Genomic DNA, 15181 nt, shown 5'->3' on the forward strand with positions numbered 1-15181 from the left:
AAAATTAATATGAGAGCTTAATCTAGTCATTGGAAATTGAGAAGAGGTAAAGATGAAAAATGAATTATTTAGGAAATACGAGAGAGCATTTATTGATAGAATCAAGTCTGAAGTATAAGTGAAAGATTGGACTTTTGGTAAAATCCAGGACTTGGATTATGTGATGGAAAATAATGACAATAAGCAAGACAAAAATACTGACTAGAAATACTAACACTACCATTAATAATACAACCGCAAGGTCCCCTATGAACATAAAGGAGATGCATTTGCTAATTAAATTGATAGAAAAGAATGGTCACACATATGGAAACATAGACTTAAATAGCTGATATTGCGATGAAATATTTGCGCTCTGCTCAGGCATTGAATTCCTGGGACTGCAGAGAATACTGATATGTAGGGAACATTCATTAAAACCATGAATAAACATCATGGATCAGAAGCACTGAGGCAATTAAACAATTCACTAAGTATCACAAGAGTACTTCAAGATTCATGGATAAAATAGAACTAAAAGATAAATATATTTTCAGACAAAATTTTTTTGAAATTCAAATGTAGCTTTTTCATAGCGTGTATTTTCATGACTTTGTGAATTACCATCGTATATCATTTGTGAAAGAAAAAAAAAGTACCCTTAACCCTTAGATGAAATGTCTATCTTACTCCAAAATATCTGACTGATTTTGTCCAGTTAGGGTTTAAGTGTTATTTGTGGGTTCCCATTTGATAGATATTAATGAAGCTGAAAATAGAAAATATGTAATGTTGAAGTAAAAGTTCACATTAAAAAATTAAGAAAAATATATTGGTTTATTTAGCTGATAATATACTTTGCATTATATATTAATGTATGATTCATAAATAATTTTAAAATTCATATTCTTTATCCAATAACACAGATGACTAAATGATATTTATGCCCAGAACAAATTTGTCTATTCTTTAAAATACTTTAAAATGTTATTATATATTTATTTTATATTCTTGACTCTAAAAAAAAAACCAAACTGAAGACTGTCAATTAAATATTTCAGTTACATTTTTTTGATAACAGTCTTTCATTGAAAGAAAATCAAGCATTTTTAAAATAATGTACCTAGGTCAAATCAAAAGATCAAAGATACATTTGTCCAATACATGCCTCACCCCTCATAAAAAGATTTTATATCTTTCATTCACTAGTGATTGTAGTCAAACATATTCTCAAAATATTACTTAATGTATTTTCTATTTTCTTCCTATATGTGTGAGACATTTCTTTACTCCTGTAAGAAAGATAAAACTATTCCTATCTCAGCCAATGATAAATAGCTAAATCTAAGTGAAAGGTGGGGGTATAATGAGTATGCCTTAGACCTTGTGGTTAAGCCACTGGTTAAGGATACCTGAGGTACACATCGGAGTGCCTGGGATCAAACCCTAGCTCCAACTCCTGATAACACAGACCCTAGGAGGCAGCAGTAATGGCTCAAGCACTTGAATGTCTATCATCCACATGAGAGACATGGATTGAGTCCCTGGCTCCTGCCTTTGATTCCAATTCAGCACTGGCTGTTGTAGGCATTTGGGGAGTGAACCATTTGATGGGAGATTTGTATGTCTGTCTCTCAATTAGAAGTAAAAGTCTCATTCAAAGGGAGAGAAAAAATCAAAACTTTTTACTTCTATCTGAGTGCCTTATAGGTGGTTCCCACGATTCCCTGATCCCATGCAACTGGTTAATAACATGTGTTCTAAAACCATGTCTGTTTCCTTGGATCTTCTTCAAGGCTCTTTGTTCAAAGAGCAGTGGAGTAAGAAGTAGTGGTACTCTGTGCAAAAAAACAAAACTAAACTAAACCCCTCTGTCTTAAGAAGAGTTTAAATTGATTCTCCTCATCTTTACATTCCAGAATCCAAAGGTCTCTTGAAGCAATCTCTGACACTGGTTTGGTGGGTTCCACACCATAGAATAAGAAAGGAGAAGATTTGTAGAGCGATTAAAATGACAATTTAAGGCTGGCGTCATGGCTTAATAGGCTAATCCTCCGCCTTGCGGTGCTGGCACACCGGGTTCTAGTCCCAGTTGGGGCGCCGGATTCTATCCCGGTTGCCCCTCTTCCAGGCCAGCTCTCTGTTATGGCCCGGGAGTGCAGGGGAGGATGGCCCAAGTCCTTGGGCCCTGCACCTGCATGGGAGACCAGGAGAAGCACCTGGCTCCTGGCTTCAGATCAGCGAGATGTGCAGGCCACAGCGGCCACTGGAGGGTGAACCAATGGCAAAAAGGAAGACATTTCTCTCTGTCTCTCTCTCTCACTATCCACTCTGCCTGTCAGAAAAAAACAAAACAAACAAAAAAAAAAAAACCGACAATTTGAAATACAAGGAAGGATGAAAAAAACAGTGCTTTGATGCTAGCAAAAGGAGACAACTATAGTCTAAACTTCTTGCCATAGGATGACTGAGAAACAAAACTATGACAGAAAACTGAGTTCAGTTTACATCAAAGATATGCTCTGATTTTCAAAAACTGCTTTGATAATTCGCACACTCAGGAAAAGAGAACCTAGGGGTACTTGAAGGAGACACGTACAGCAATTTATCGCATCCTCGTCACTTCCATCCAGGCAGTCATCGTCTCCATCACATTTCCACCGGGCTTGGATGCAGTGTCTGTTTTTACAGCGAAATTCTCCAGCTTTACATGTGTGAGGTAATAGTTCTCCTGGATTAACTAGAGTTAAAAAAAAAAGACTATATGAGCAATGCTAGCTATATTCTGTCCATTGATATGATTAACGGTGGGTGTTTTATTTGTGTGTTTTATATTTCACATCCATTTGAAATCATGCAGAAGTTATCTTTGTCTTTTCTTCTTGTAGCCTACTGTCCTCTTCCAGCTCTATCCAAGCTGTCACAAATGATTGGGGTTTTCTTTTTTGTTTTAACTTAATATATTATTTATTACTTTCAAGATAACTGATTTTAAATTTACAGTATAATCAAATGTTTAATTCTCCAGTAAACAGAGCTCAACAAATACACATGAAAGATCACAGTTCAGCAGGAATCTAGGCAAGAGCTATAAACAATAATCAAATGAAAATTACTCAACTTCATTCATGTAAACTTAAAAAGTCAAAAAATCATTGAAACTATAGTAGTATATAATTCCTATCAATTTAACAGATTTAAAACAAAGTTTGACAAAAATACTGTATCTGCAGCAAAATAGATATATACAGGCATTTCTTTTTTTCTACTTTTTGACTTTCTTTAAAACTTAGCTCTCATATATAAGGTAGAACATGCAGTGTTTGTGTTTCTGTGTCTTTGAAATCATATATATGGATATACAACCTCAAATTTTCCGATTTGAATACATAGAGAATAGAGAATATATCAGCAGTTACCAGAGGTCAGGGATGAACGAATTCAGGAGTTGTTAGTCAAAAGGCACAGAGTTGCAGATATAGTGGAGCTACGTAGGATGAATATGTAAAAAGTGGAAGGTACAACATAAGAATTATGGCTATAATACCATATTATATACTAGAGTTTGCAAAGAGTAAATTTTACGTGCTCTTGCGACAAAAAAGGCACCTATGAGGGATTATGGATAATTTAATTTGCTTGAATATAGTAACTATTTTACTATGTATATTAAAGAATCCTGTTGTATACCTTAAATAAAACACTATTCTAAGATTAAACTTATTTTATCACCCAAATACATGATATTTATATGAAACATAAAATAGTTTTCATAATATAAAATAAAGCTAATTCATAAATAAATTTCATGGTTACATTAAAAATATTTTCTCATGTCATTTTATACTGAATATAAAAAGTTATAGTTAATAATCATCTATAGAAATCAGAAAGGTTTAAGTTTTTCTGATAATAATTATTCTGCTAAGAATTTCAGACTTATTTTAGTAAAATAGCACCAAAATAACAATAAGTCAATGCCACTTTACATTAATGTGGGTTTGTAGTTTGCTTTTCCAAAGGCTTTTATTCATAATTTCACTTGACCATTATGACAACCTATGAGGTAGGTATGACATATATTTTACTACCTCTGTCTTATAAGTACATTGAGATTTAGCCAAAATGAAACTAACACAATATCACACTGTTTTTGAGGCTATCTTTACTTTCATTTCTGCTTGTGGGAGAAAAACTAAGGCCCAGTTAAAGATTCAAGGCAGTACCACATTAATCAAAACTAACTCTTTATATCTGGATTCTTCACAGTGTTTTTTTTTCCCCCATGCATACAGCCTTATCTAATCAAATATAAGGAATCTAATTGTGATTTTTTTTATTTATTTATTTTGACAGGCAGAGTTAGACAGTGAGAGAAAGAGAGACAGAGAGAAAGGTCTTCCTTTTCCATTGGTTCAGCCCCGAAATGGCCGCTACGGCAGGCGGGCAGGCGCTGGGCCGATCCGAAGCCAGGAGCCAGGTGCTTCCTCCTGGTCTCCCATGCGGGTGCAGGGCCTAAGCACTTGGGCCATCCTCCACTGCCTTCCCAGGCCACAGCAGAGAGCTGGACTGGAAGAGGAGCAACCGGGACAGAACCGGCGCCCCAACTGGGACTAGAACCCAGGGTGCCAGTGCTGCAGGCAGAGGATTAGCCTAGTGAGCCATGGTGCCGGCCTAATTGTGATTTTTTTTTTTTTTTTACAAATTGAAAGTATTCTTATTCTGTTCTCTTGGAGTGTGTTAGATAGATATAGAAAGAGAATATGTGGCAAGTCTTAAAACATAAATGATTAGTGTCTCATGAATAGTAAAAGGCCTTACATTATCAGTCTGGCTTATTAAAGTAGAAAGAAATCCCTTAAAGGCTTCCATGTTCTGATGTTTTTAAGTTTTATTTTGCATAACTGGTTTGGGTTGATGAACTGTGATTACATATTCACCCACTCCAATAGTAACTGATATCAAGGAAACACATGTGGTACCTCCTGAGCTCTCTGCATGGCTCCCTAAATCTTTGTTACTTCCTTGAAGCAAAGAATGGAAAAAGGAATGTGTCTCTGGAGACATGTCTTCAGGAAGTCACAGAGACAGGAGTTTGTGCATCTGGGAACGAAAAGCTACTACAAAAAAACTCAGACTATTATTTATAGCCAAACAGAATCACTACAGTGAAGGAAACGATTAAGTTGAACCTGGATGCATGAATAGACAGTAATGTTTTCTCTGTGGTTCATGCTAATCTTTCTCAGTAACAAATACTGAAGTAGTAATTTCTCTATGCTGCCATTTCTGTAAGAGCTCTTGATTACAGTAATCATTTACTATGTTTATCAAATCATGTTGTACATCTTAAATACAATAAAAATAATAATAATCCCAAAAAGGAAAAAAAGAAAATATAGAAACTAAAAGGGGAGGTTACTTAATCTACTGTTTGAGTCTGAAATGCCTTTTTTATAGCAGCACTTAGAAATAAGATTGTAATCAAAACAAAACAGAAATTCACACCCAGGTATGTCTGGCAATCTCTCAGAACAAACTTTTTCTCAAAATCTCTGGAATTAATCCCTGACAACATGCAGATGTTTCTTATTTTGAGTTTCAAGTCTGCTGAATTAGAGTAAAATCTTAGAGGATGGTACTTGCTTTGCTCTTTTAAAATCATGTATGTTAAAAAGAAGGGAAAGTCCAACATGGGAAGCAGACCACACAGTAGACTCCTAGAATGACCCCTAGAATGACATTCACTGTAAACAACACTCTGACCTCAGAATCAACCCTTAAGGCTTCCTGGCCTGGCTGAAAGGCCTGTGAGAGCATTTCAGGCATGGAAACCTAAGACCATGTGGCAAAAAATATCCTACACGAAGGAGCTCTGTGAGACCTCAATGGGCCATCAAAGAAGGATGTACTTTTCTCTCAAGGGAGGAGAGAACTTCGACTTTGCTTATGGCCATGTCCAAATACTGATGTAGTCTGTGGTCACAAAAGGCTTCCATAGCCTTGGGAAGTACACTGGCTTCCACAGCTCATTGGCAAGTACAAAAGGCTTCCCGCAGCTCATGGCAAGAGCCTCAGGTAATCACTGACATCATAAATAAGAGTGTTAACTTTTAAAGGAACAACAGAAGGCACTGTGCACTTACTCCCCATATAGGCTCTCTGTTATTAATAAGTTGTAGTATGAGAATTAACTGAAAAACTTGTTCTCAAACTGTACTTTATATGTTGTGTGTATGTGAGGGTGCAAACTGTTGAAATCTTACTTAGCATAGAGTTGGTTCTCTGTATATAAAATCAAACTAAAATGAACCATAATGAACAAGGGGACAGGAGAGGGAGTAGGAGGGATGGGAGTTGGGGTGGGAGGGCGGATATGGGGGAAAGAACCACTGTTTTCCAAAAGTTGTACCTATGAAAAATGCATTCATTAAATAAAAGCTTCTAAAAAAAAACCATGTATGTCCATTTTACAACTGGGAACCTAATGAATGCATACTTGATTAATTTCTACTTTGTAATTATTAAGCCCAACAATCAAGAATCACTCAGACCTAAGAAAAAGAAATATTTCAGTCTTGCAGGGACCTGATCTGACAGGTAATCAGCTTTCTCATTCACTCGTGTTCTAAGAATCTCTGGAGTATCTCTCTACTTGATTCCAAAGAAATCATAATTTCGTTTTTCATATTTTGAGAACTGTAAAAATCCAAGAAATCTCTTGTTGTCATCTGATAACCATCCTACCAATTTAGAAAGATTGGTCTTTTCACAGTCATTTTTCAAATGTCACAACTGTTTTCAAAGAATGATCAAAGATATCCATAGACAAAACTGAAATTGTAGTTGCTTATGAATTATAACATCTATATTAAAGAATACCAGGATTTCTAGATAAAGGCAAACTATCTAAGAAAACTGACATTGTTAAAATAAATAATTTAAATCTACTTAGAATTCACATGCATATTTTTCAAATGATAATTATGTCATTTTAGAATGTAAATGTGGAGACCCTCCAAAATAATTTCATACATGGTTTTATATATATATATGCACATATATGCTTAGTTAATTACAAATAATGTTTGTATTAATAAAGATGGTAATTTTCAAAAAAATAATAGTACCTAAATTTTCATTTTTGACTATTACTGTTGTCTATAGTTCATCAAAGCCCTGTAATATTTGGTGGGAGAGTTTCTCAGCGGTTTTTCTACACATCTGAAATTTGGTTTAGGACCATTTTGTTTCAAGCATGTTTGTATAGTTAAAGTCTTGGGAGATAAAGATGGAGGTTCCTTCTGAGGCACAGCAGAGACTGTATTTGGACCAGGATTATAAAGAAAGAAAGAAAGAAAGAAGGGAAGGGAAGGGAAGGGAAGGGAAGGGAAGGGAAGGGAAGGGAAGGGAAGGGAAGGGAAGGGAAGGGAAGGGAAGGGAAGGGAAGGGAAGGGAAGGGAAGGGAAGGGAAGGGAAGGGAAGGGAAGGGAAGGGAAGGGAAGGGAAGGGAAGGGAAGGGAAGGGAAGGGAAGGGAAGGGAAGGGAAGGGAAGGGAAGGGAAGGGAAGGGAAGGGAAGGGAAGGGAAGGGAAGGGAAGGGAAGGGAAGGGAAGGGAAGGGAAAAGGGAAAGGGAAAGGGAAAGAGAAGGGAAAGGGAAAGAGAAGGGAAAGGAAGGGAAGGAAAGGAGGAAGGAAGCAAGACCCCAAATGTTTGGAAGCCAGAAAGTCAACCTACTTTTCCCCTGTGGGTGACAGCAACCTAACCACTTGAATTATTATCTCCCAGGATACCTATTAGTGAGAAGCTAGAATCAGGAGTGGAGCTGAGACTGAAGCCCAGGGCACTCTGATACGAGATGCCAGCACCCACAAGAGGTATATTATTTGCTGCACCAAACATCCATTGCATGTAATTACTTGTATAAACTTAATGTATGCATTGGAACATATTCTAGAATGTAGGAAGGATAGTGTCACATACATAACAGAAATGTCTAGAATAGAACTGGACATAGAGTTTATTTTCAAAATTCTTTGATGTCTTGCAATGAAATTAATAGATTATCATTATTATAATGAGAAACTTCTATCTCTTGAACTGTATAAATCCTTCAGGAAAGCAGTATCAGGCCAACAGGATCAGCAGTTCACCTTCTCTCATTACCCAACAGCCTGGATGAAATTAGTTTAAGGAAATTAAGATGGCTATATACATCCAGAGAGAGAATACTCCCTCCTCCATCAACATATACTCGGAAAAAAATTAGCATGTAGTTAAAGTTCCATGTATATAACTTTGTTCAAATACTTAATGTGATTGTACCCAAATACCACTGTGATATTTGAACACAGCTATAAATTTTCCTTGGTGTATTAACAAGTGCTGCAATTGCAAGTTTTGCTTCAGAGTTGTGAATTGAAGTATAAATTTGAAGACTGATACAAACCTGTAATTCTGCTGCCAGGATCATTTCTAGTAAAAATATTACATGATCTCACCCATAAGAAACCAACAAAGTAATAAATATCCCTTTAATTTAATCAGGGTAAAAAATAAAATAACATGAATCATGACAAGCCTGGCATGGAACTACTGGTTTTCAAACATTCTATGATACCTGCTGTTAGAGCAATGAAATCAGAAGGCCTGTGCATGACTACGAGACACTACAAAGGAAAATATACAGTCCAAATTAATTATTTTTCCTGGATCAAAGAAATATTTGCTGGTAATTATGTTCAAGTCACAATTAACTGAAGTAGGAAACCCTACTAGCAAACAATTTTATTTTATTTTACTTTTGAATCATCTCAGGTTTAGCTCTCATCTCAGTTACTGGCCTCAACAAACGCTCCTGATCTTGGTTTAACAAGCTGCAATGTGCATGAACAAGAGTGTTTTATCTACCCTTGTGTTTCTTCCTTAATGGCCATCTATTTTAAACTAATTCTCTGCTTCTCTCTCAAGTGATATTTAGCTATCGATTGCATCAAAAATATAACTCAGTTATAACAGCATTTGTTCTTGTGCACAAAATAAAGTCATCCTTTGTCCCTATGCATCTCAAATTAAGACACATTTACTCGTTTAGCACATTGTTTGCTTTTCATTTTGGGAATATACAACCTTGTATTCCCTGTTTATATGAGCAGAGAGAGGGAAGAACCAAGAAGAAAGTGAAGTGGTGTATTGTAGGAAGCCTTTATAGAAGCTCACCTACACAGGAAGATGGTGAGAAATGCTGCTCTGTTTTTTGATTTTTCTCCTTTACGTTATAGCAGGATGACCTTTCATTAGATAGAGTGGTCTTCTGAGCAGCCAACCTAAGTGGTACATAATCTTCTGTGAGTTCCCAGGCACAGAAGGCCGTAAATATTCATCTGAATGGGGCTTCTAAACTTTTTACTGCCTTAAACTTTTTACTACACATTAGATTGCATATATCTTAGAACATAAGGCTTGCCACAGCTGAACAGATAAATGGCCCATCATAGTGGTGCACTGTTTCTGACAGAGGAATATATCTGGTGATCCAGAAGGCAATAAAGGTCACGGAGTACCACTGACATGTAATTGTGCAATGCCATCCCTTGGAGAACCAATATTTTTGCAATGTTCAAGTTGATCTCCTGAGAGAGGGACACATTGCAAAGTTCTGTCTTTTCTTTCAGGCCGCTAAAGAACTATTCAAAGAATTACTATATCATCATTGCAGACTAGATAGCTCTGTTATTTTTTTTAAATAATGTCTATCACTTTTTGGAGCATAATTTACTTCCTTGGGATCACTTACGTCCCCATTTATTAATTGTGTGTGTTGCTATTTTCTCCACAAAGTTGTCAAGAGAACCATAGAATGCACTTGATAATTGGTCATCTTGCTTTATATGTGTTTCTCAGAGATAATAAGCTCTGTGTTACTATGATATACCCAGATAGTATTTCTACTTGTAATAGTATTTGACCATAACTGACAAGATTCACAAGGACAAAGTCTACATACTCTCATTCTTAATTCTTTCCAGGCATGGCATTAGAATTCAACCTTAATCAATCACATAGCTTGCCAATATTTTTCCATTTGGTGCATGCATTTCCTAGGATAGCCTTGTATTTCAGCTTAATAAAAAACAATCCTTTGTATTTAGTCTGTCCTGACCATATGCCAGTGGATTTTTGTTCATTTGATGTCAACTCAAGAGGATGACTGATCCAGGAAGATCATATGTTAATGGCTGTAGCATCTCTCTTGATTTTCCTTGTTAGCATCAGACTATAGTGCTACTCTTGTTGACTCCAGTTCACATGACTATAATATACTTCTGAACTAAACCAGAAGACCAGAAAAATAAGCACTAATGAGATGTTAGCAGCAGGAACACTATTTGTTTTGCACTATATTCTACAACCATGAACTCTACTTGTAGCCCTTCTGCACTTTAACTTCCTCATATTCAAGCTAAGCCTAACATATCCTTAAGAAATCTTTACCATTAAATAAATAGAGATGGAAATAATATATTTACATCCTAGAGGTTATTTGCAAGAAATGATTTACTATGTTATTCCTCTTGATTTTTATCATTACACTTGAAGAGAATGTAGGCAAGTTGAATGGTGTATAAACAGATTTAGGAGAATTTTAGTAGTCAAATATAACACATAATTGCATGCACTTTTGGTTGTCTTAACGTTGTTTAGTGTAACAAGCACACATAGCCTCTTATTTTGTGTTTTATTGAATTGAGGTCACTTCATCTATAGACATTAGAAAGAGACCATCCATTTCAGAAAATGTGTCTCTAACTCTCACAAAGTGTCTAACTATATGTGTACAATCATAATAACTAATCTCCTAATGGCAGCATCGTAACCTACAGTGGCTGCAGTATTTTCTTACAAACCAAATTTATCTAATTTCGACTTATACAGATATCCAGTGACAGCCTGGGCTATTGAGAAATAAATACTTCTTATATTCTTGTGTGTGTTTCTTCCCATATTTAGAACCGTTTGTCTGAATCATTCCAAGAGCTACTGGAGTTTGTGCCTAGCTAATGTTCCTTAAAATTTATGCACATTTCTGGCTTCCAAGAAACTGTTGAAAATCTTTTATTTTGTTGTTTGGCTTGGAAGTTATGGCAAAAGAGAAACTATACAAGCCAGAGGTCCAGCAAACAAGAGAGAAAGAGAGCAACTGGAGATGATCAAAGTTAAAATAAAAAAAAGTAGCTTTAGAGATTGTGACAAAGGATCATTTCTAATAAAGGGAAGTACTCAAGCAAATCTGTGTGTCCTCTCTTACCATGATGTTTAAGTACAAGGAACCTCACCATATACAAGAAGGACATAACTGTGTACCATCTAACTGGAGGGTAGAATATCCAATAAAGAATACAAGTGAGCAGTTAAGACACATTTGCTGTCCAAGGGCTCTATATAGATATGGGAAGCATTTGCCATTGACTTGTTGATACCCTCAAATAAGGCATATGAATGTTCAATCTGTATCTATTACAGCTACACACGAGGGTGTCATGTGCTCTTCCCTGAATCTCAGATTGGCTGACTCCAAGGAGGAAACACGAAGTTGGGTACTTTGGAAAGCCCCAATAAGCATTTTATCCATTTTATTTGCAGTGCAGGTAAGGGGAGCAAGCTTTGAACACACAAAGCACAAATGATTCTTAATCTCTTACTTTCTTATGAGCCTTGAGAATATGCCTAGAAATAGGAAATTTATTTAAATAAGTAATTTGTTAAATAATCATAAATCCTTGTAGTATTTTACTACCTTAATTTTTTAAATTTTAGCTTTTTATTTTTATCTCAGTACATTCTATTTCTACTTACTCTAGCTCATTTTAATAATTATAATGTTTTCTTTCCGTTTTGTCTGTTTCCTCTGTCTATAACACTGTTTTTCATCTACCAATCAATGTATCACAAATAGTGCTTACATATATAATATATAAACATATGTATGTGTATATACATGTACTAAAATATAATTCTTAAGCTGATAATGAAGTAAAAGAATGAAGGAAATTACAAACATAATTTGAAGGCCAATGACTTACATAACTGTGATTCACATAACTATAATTCATGTAATTGAAACTGAGAAACTAATTAGAAAATTATAAACTCTACATGCCATTAGACATCAGTATCTAATGACTATGGCCTCATTTCAACTTCTTACAATGTCAAAAAATGAAAATGAAAATTCACAAGATCTCTGAGTGTTTGATGTGTTAATCATTGTACTATCACTGTCACAAGGGGATTTTTAATTTCTTGCAAGGCCAATAGGAATACATTGAAAGATTCATTGAGGAGTCTCTTATGACACTGGAAATTGAATATGCCTATCTATCTTTGTGTAGGGAGATCGCCCCTTTGCTCCTCTGCTCTTCAAGTTCATGCTACAAGGTCTGTGCCTACCAAAAAAGAAAGTACTTTCAGGGCTACCTCCATCCTTGAGAGAAGTCTAGGAGTGCAGAAAGTGAAGAAGAGGCCTAGTGGAAGTCCATCAAGGCTAGTGTGTGTATATACACTCCATTTTCAAAATGTAAGAACCATTCCACTGCATTGGCAAAAGAACCCCTTACATTATTATATTCCAGGCAGACAGTTTATTTTTTTATTTGAGTAACACACACACACACACACACACACGGGGCCAGGGAGGGAGAGAGAGGGAGAAAATGAATGAGTGCGAACACTCCCATCCAGTGGCCCACCACTAAATGTTAGCAAAGGCCAAGAATGGGCTAGGACAAAGCAAGGAGCTGGGAACAAGAATTATTCATTTATATAGCAAATGTAATATATTTGGAATACACAATAATTTAACACTAAGCATTTTCTATATTCTTACTAAGCAAGTTACTATAAGAAATACCCCCATCAGGGCTGGTGCTGTGGTGTAGCTTGTTAAAGCCATGGCCTGCTTTGCTGGCATCCCATATGGGCATCAGTTTGAGATCCAGCTGCTCCACTTCTGATCCAGGTCCCTTCTAATTCATCCTTGGACCCCTGCACCCATGTGGGAGACCCGGTAGAAGTTCCTGGCTCCTGGCTTCAGATCAGCTAAGCTCTGGCCTTCGCAGCTACTTGGGGAGTGAACCAGGGGATGGAAGACCTCTCTCTCACTGTGTCTCTACCTCTTTCTTTGTCTTTCAAATAAATAAAATATATCTTAAAAAAAAAAAAAGGAAATACTCTCATTGAGCTTACACATCAATGAAAATCAATTGATAAAAAAGCAGGGTTTGAGTACTAAGTAATAAAACTAAAGAAATATTGATCTAGGTCTAAAATATTGTAATAATGGTTAACAAACTATAAAATGCTGAAGTACGCTTATAAAGAAGAGACTTCTATGTGCTGATTCAATTCCTGATCAGAAGTCATAAATTTTAATAATAATAAGTGACATTGAAGAAGATGAAAAGAGTAGCAGAAAGGAATCTGAAGTACTCATCCCAAATAGTTAAAGCTCAACATGAGATAAATTTAAAACTAGTGATAATATTTCAAATACCTAAGTAAAATGTCACACAAATTGAACATGAACCATCTGGTAAAATACAGATGGAATCATAAACAATAAAGAAATAAATACCCATAATAGTGTATCATAAATAATATTAACCATCAAATGTTCAAAGAAGATAAAAAGAATCTTTCCTGACTGCCTTGAGCTAGGATAAACTTTCTTCCAAGCCTTTGGATGTGAACTAAAATGTCAGCTCTTCATGGGTCCCATGACTATGACAGGCAGACTGGAACTTACACCATTGGCTCTCCTGGGTCTCCAGGTTAAAGACTGCAGCTCTTTAGACTTTCAATTTCCATAGTTGTATTAGCAATTCCTTAGGATAAATCGACAATCTGTCTCTCTCTGTGTGTCTCTCACTCAGTCCATCTCTCTGTGTGTCTGTAACTCCTGTTGCTCTGGAGGTCTCTAGCACACAAGGTTAAATAACTCTTGAACCCTTTCATATTACTCATTGTATGCACAGTATTGCTGTGTGAAGAGACATCATATACGGTATAAAGAATGCATCCGGACAGAGTCGCAGTGGGACAATAAGGTGCAGTAAATTGAAGAATGTCAGCAAAAGTTATTACAAATGTCCTTTATGTAGGTCCATCAATTGAGTTAATTCACTATTTTGACAAAGATTGTAAGTTCCTCTGAAGTCTCTTTTTCCTTCTTCTCTGCCGCTCACCACCAAATTTAGATAACAGAGCCTCAAAACCATTTAAAGTAATTTTAGGAAAATGTTCCCCATCAATGTATCATTTGTCTGACCAACAACTACACACTTTCAATTGCAGCTGTCAATTGTGAATCTCCCTTACAGTTTCATGAAATATCTGTTTCTTTGCTTTTGCCTTTTTATTGCCGCAGTGACCTGGTACTATGTAAAACATCAACAATTTCATTATCTAGCTGTATTTCAGAATTTAAATCAGTAAAAAGTTTTTAGTTTAAAAAGAATTATAACAAAGTAATTATCTGAATTTCTTTTTCCAAGTTTGTTCTTAATGCCTTCAATTTGATCTGCTCCTGGTCTTCATAAAGAGCCATATAAACAAAGACTGAATGTAACAAGAAAAGCAGCTTACATGTACAGGTTGTTCCATTTTCATCCAATAGCTGATTATCAGCACAAGCACACACCCGGCCTGCAGGAATGGCTAAGCAGAGTGTACTACAGCCCCCATTATTTACTCGGCACATGTTGTCACCTGCAAGAGGAAAGTGACTGTGTCAGAGAATTCAGATTCCAACCAATCATGTACACCTTTTTTCTCTCTGTGTAGTATATATTCGGCAGTGTAGTCGTGATTACTGTCAAGTCACAATGAAAATCAATGATGTTTGAAAACACAGCAGGTATTGGTAGAAAAGAGGAATTTATTTTAATGTTGCTTGGAAGAGATAGAGGTCTGTGTCGAGTTAGGTACAGAGAGAGAGCTAGAGCTAGAGTTAGAGCGACAGTGAGATACAGAGAGAAAGAAAGAGGGAGAGAGAAAAGAAAAAGGTCCATAATACTTTCAGATAGTTTTCCAGATAAGGCTACTGTTTCAAGTCTGTGTTCTTTCAAAACAAGACCACGGACAGAATGAGCACTTGGACCAGCGGTGGAATAATCTCTCTTAAGCAAAAGGTACACTGCCAAGA

At 36.1% G+C, this 15181-nt stretch overlaps 1 protein-coding gene across 1 annotated transcript in view; it reads right to left on the reverse strand.

Annotated features, from left to right (window-relative positions):
• The window catches only part of LRP1B (LDL receptor related protein 1B), a 2136850-nt gene that overhangs the window by 895467 nt on the left and 1226202 nt on the right, over nt 1-15181 (reverse strand). The window contains exons 15-16 of the mRNA XM_062186250.1: nt 14623-14745; nt 2579-2719 (exon numbers count right to left, since the gene is read on the reverse strand). Of these exons, the coding sequence (XP_062042234.1) occupies nt 2579-2719; nt 14623-14745 (264 nt within the window). The remainder of the gene's footprint in view (nt 1-2578; nt 2720-14622; nt 14746-15181) is intronic.

This window comes from Lepus europaeus, chromosome 1 (assembly GCF_033115175.1).
Source record: "Lepus europaeus isolate LE1 chromosome 1, mLepTim1.pri, whole genome shotgun sequence".
In the NCBI taxonomy this organism is placed as follows: domain Eukaryota; kingdom Metazoa; phylum Chordata; class Mammalia; order Lagomorpha; family Leporidae; genus Lepus; species Lepus europaeus.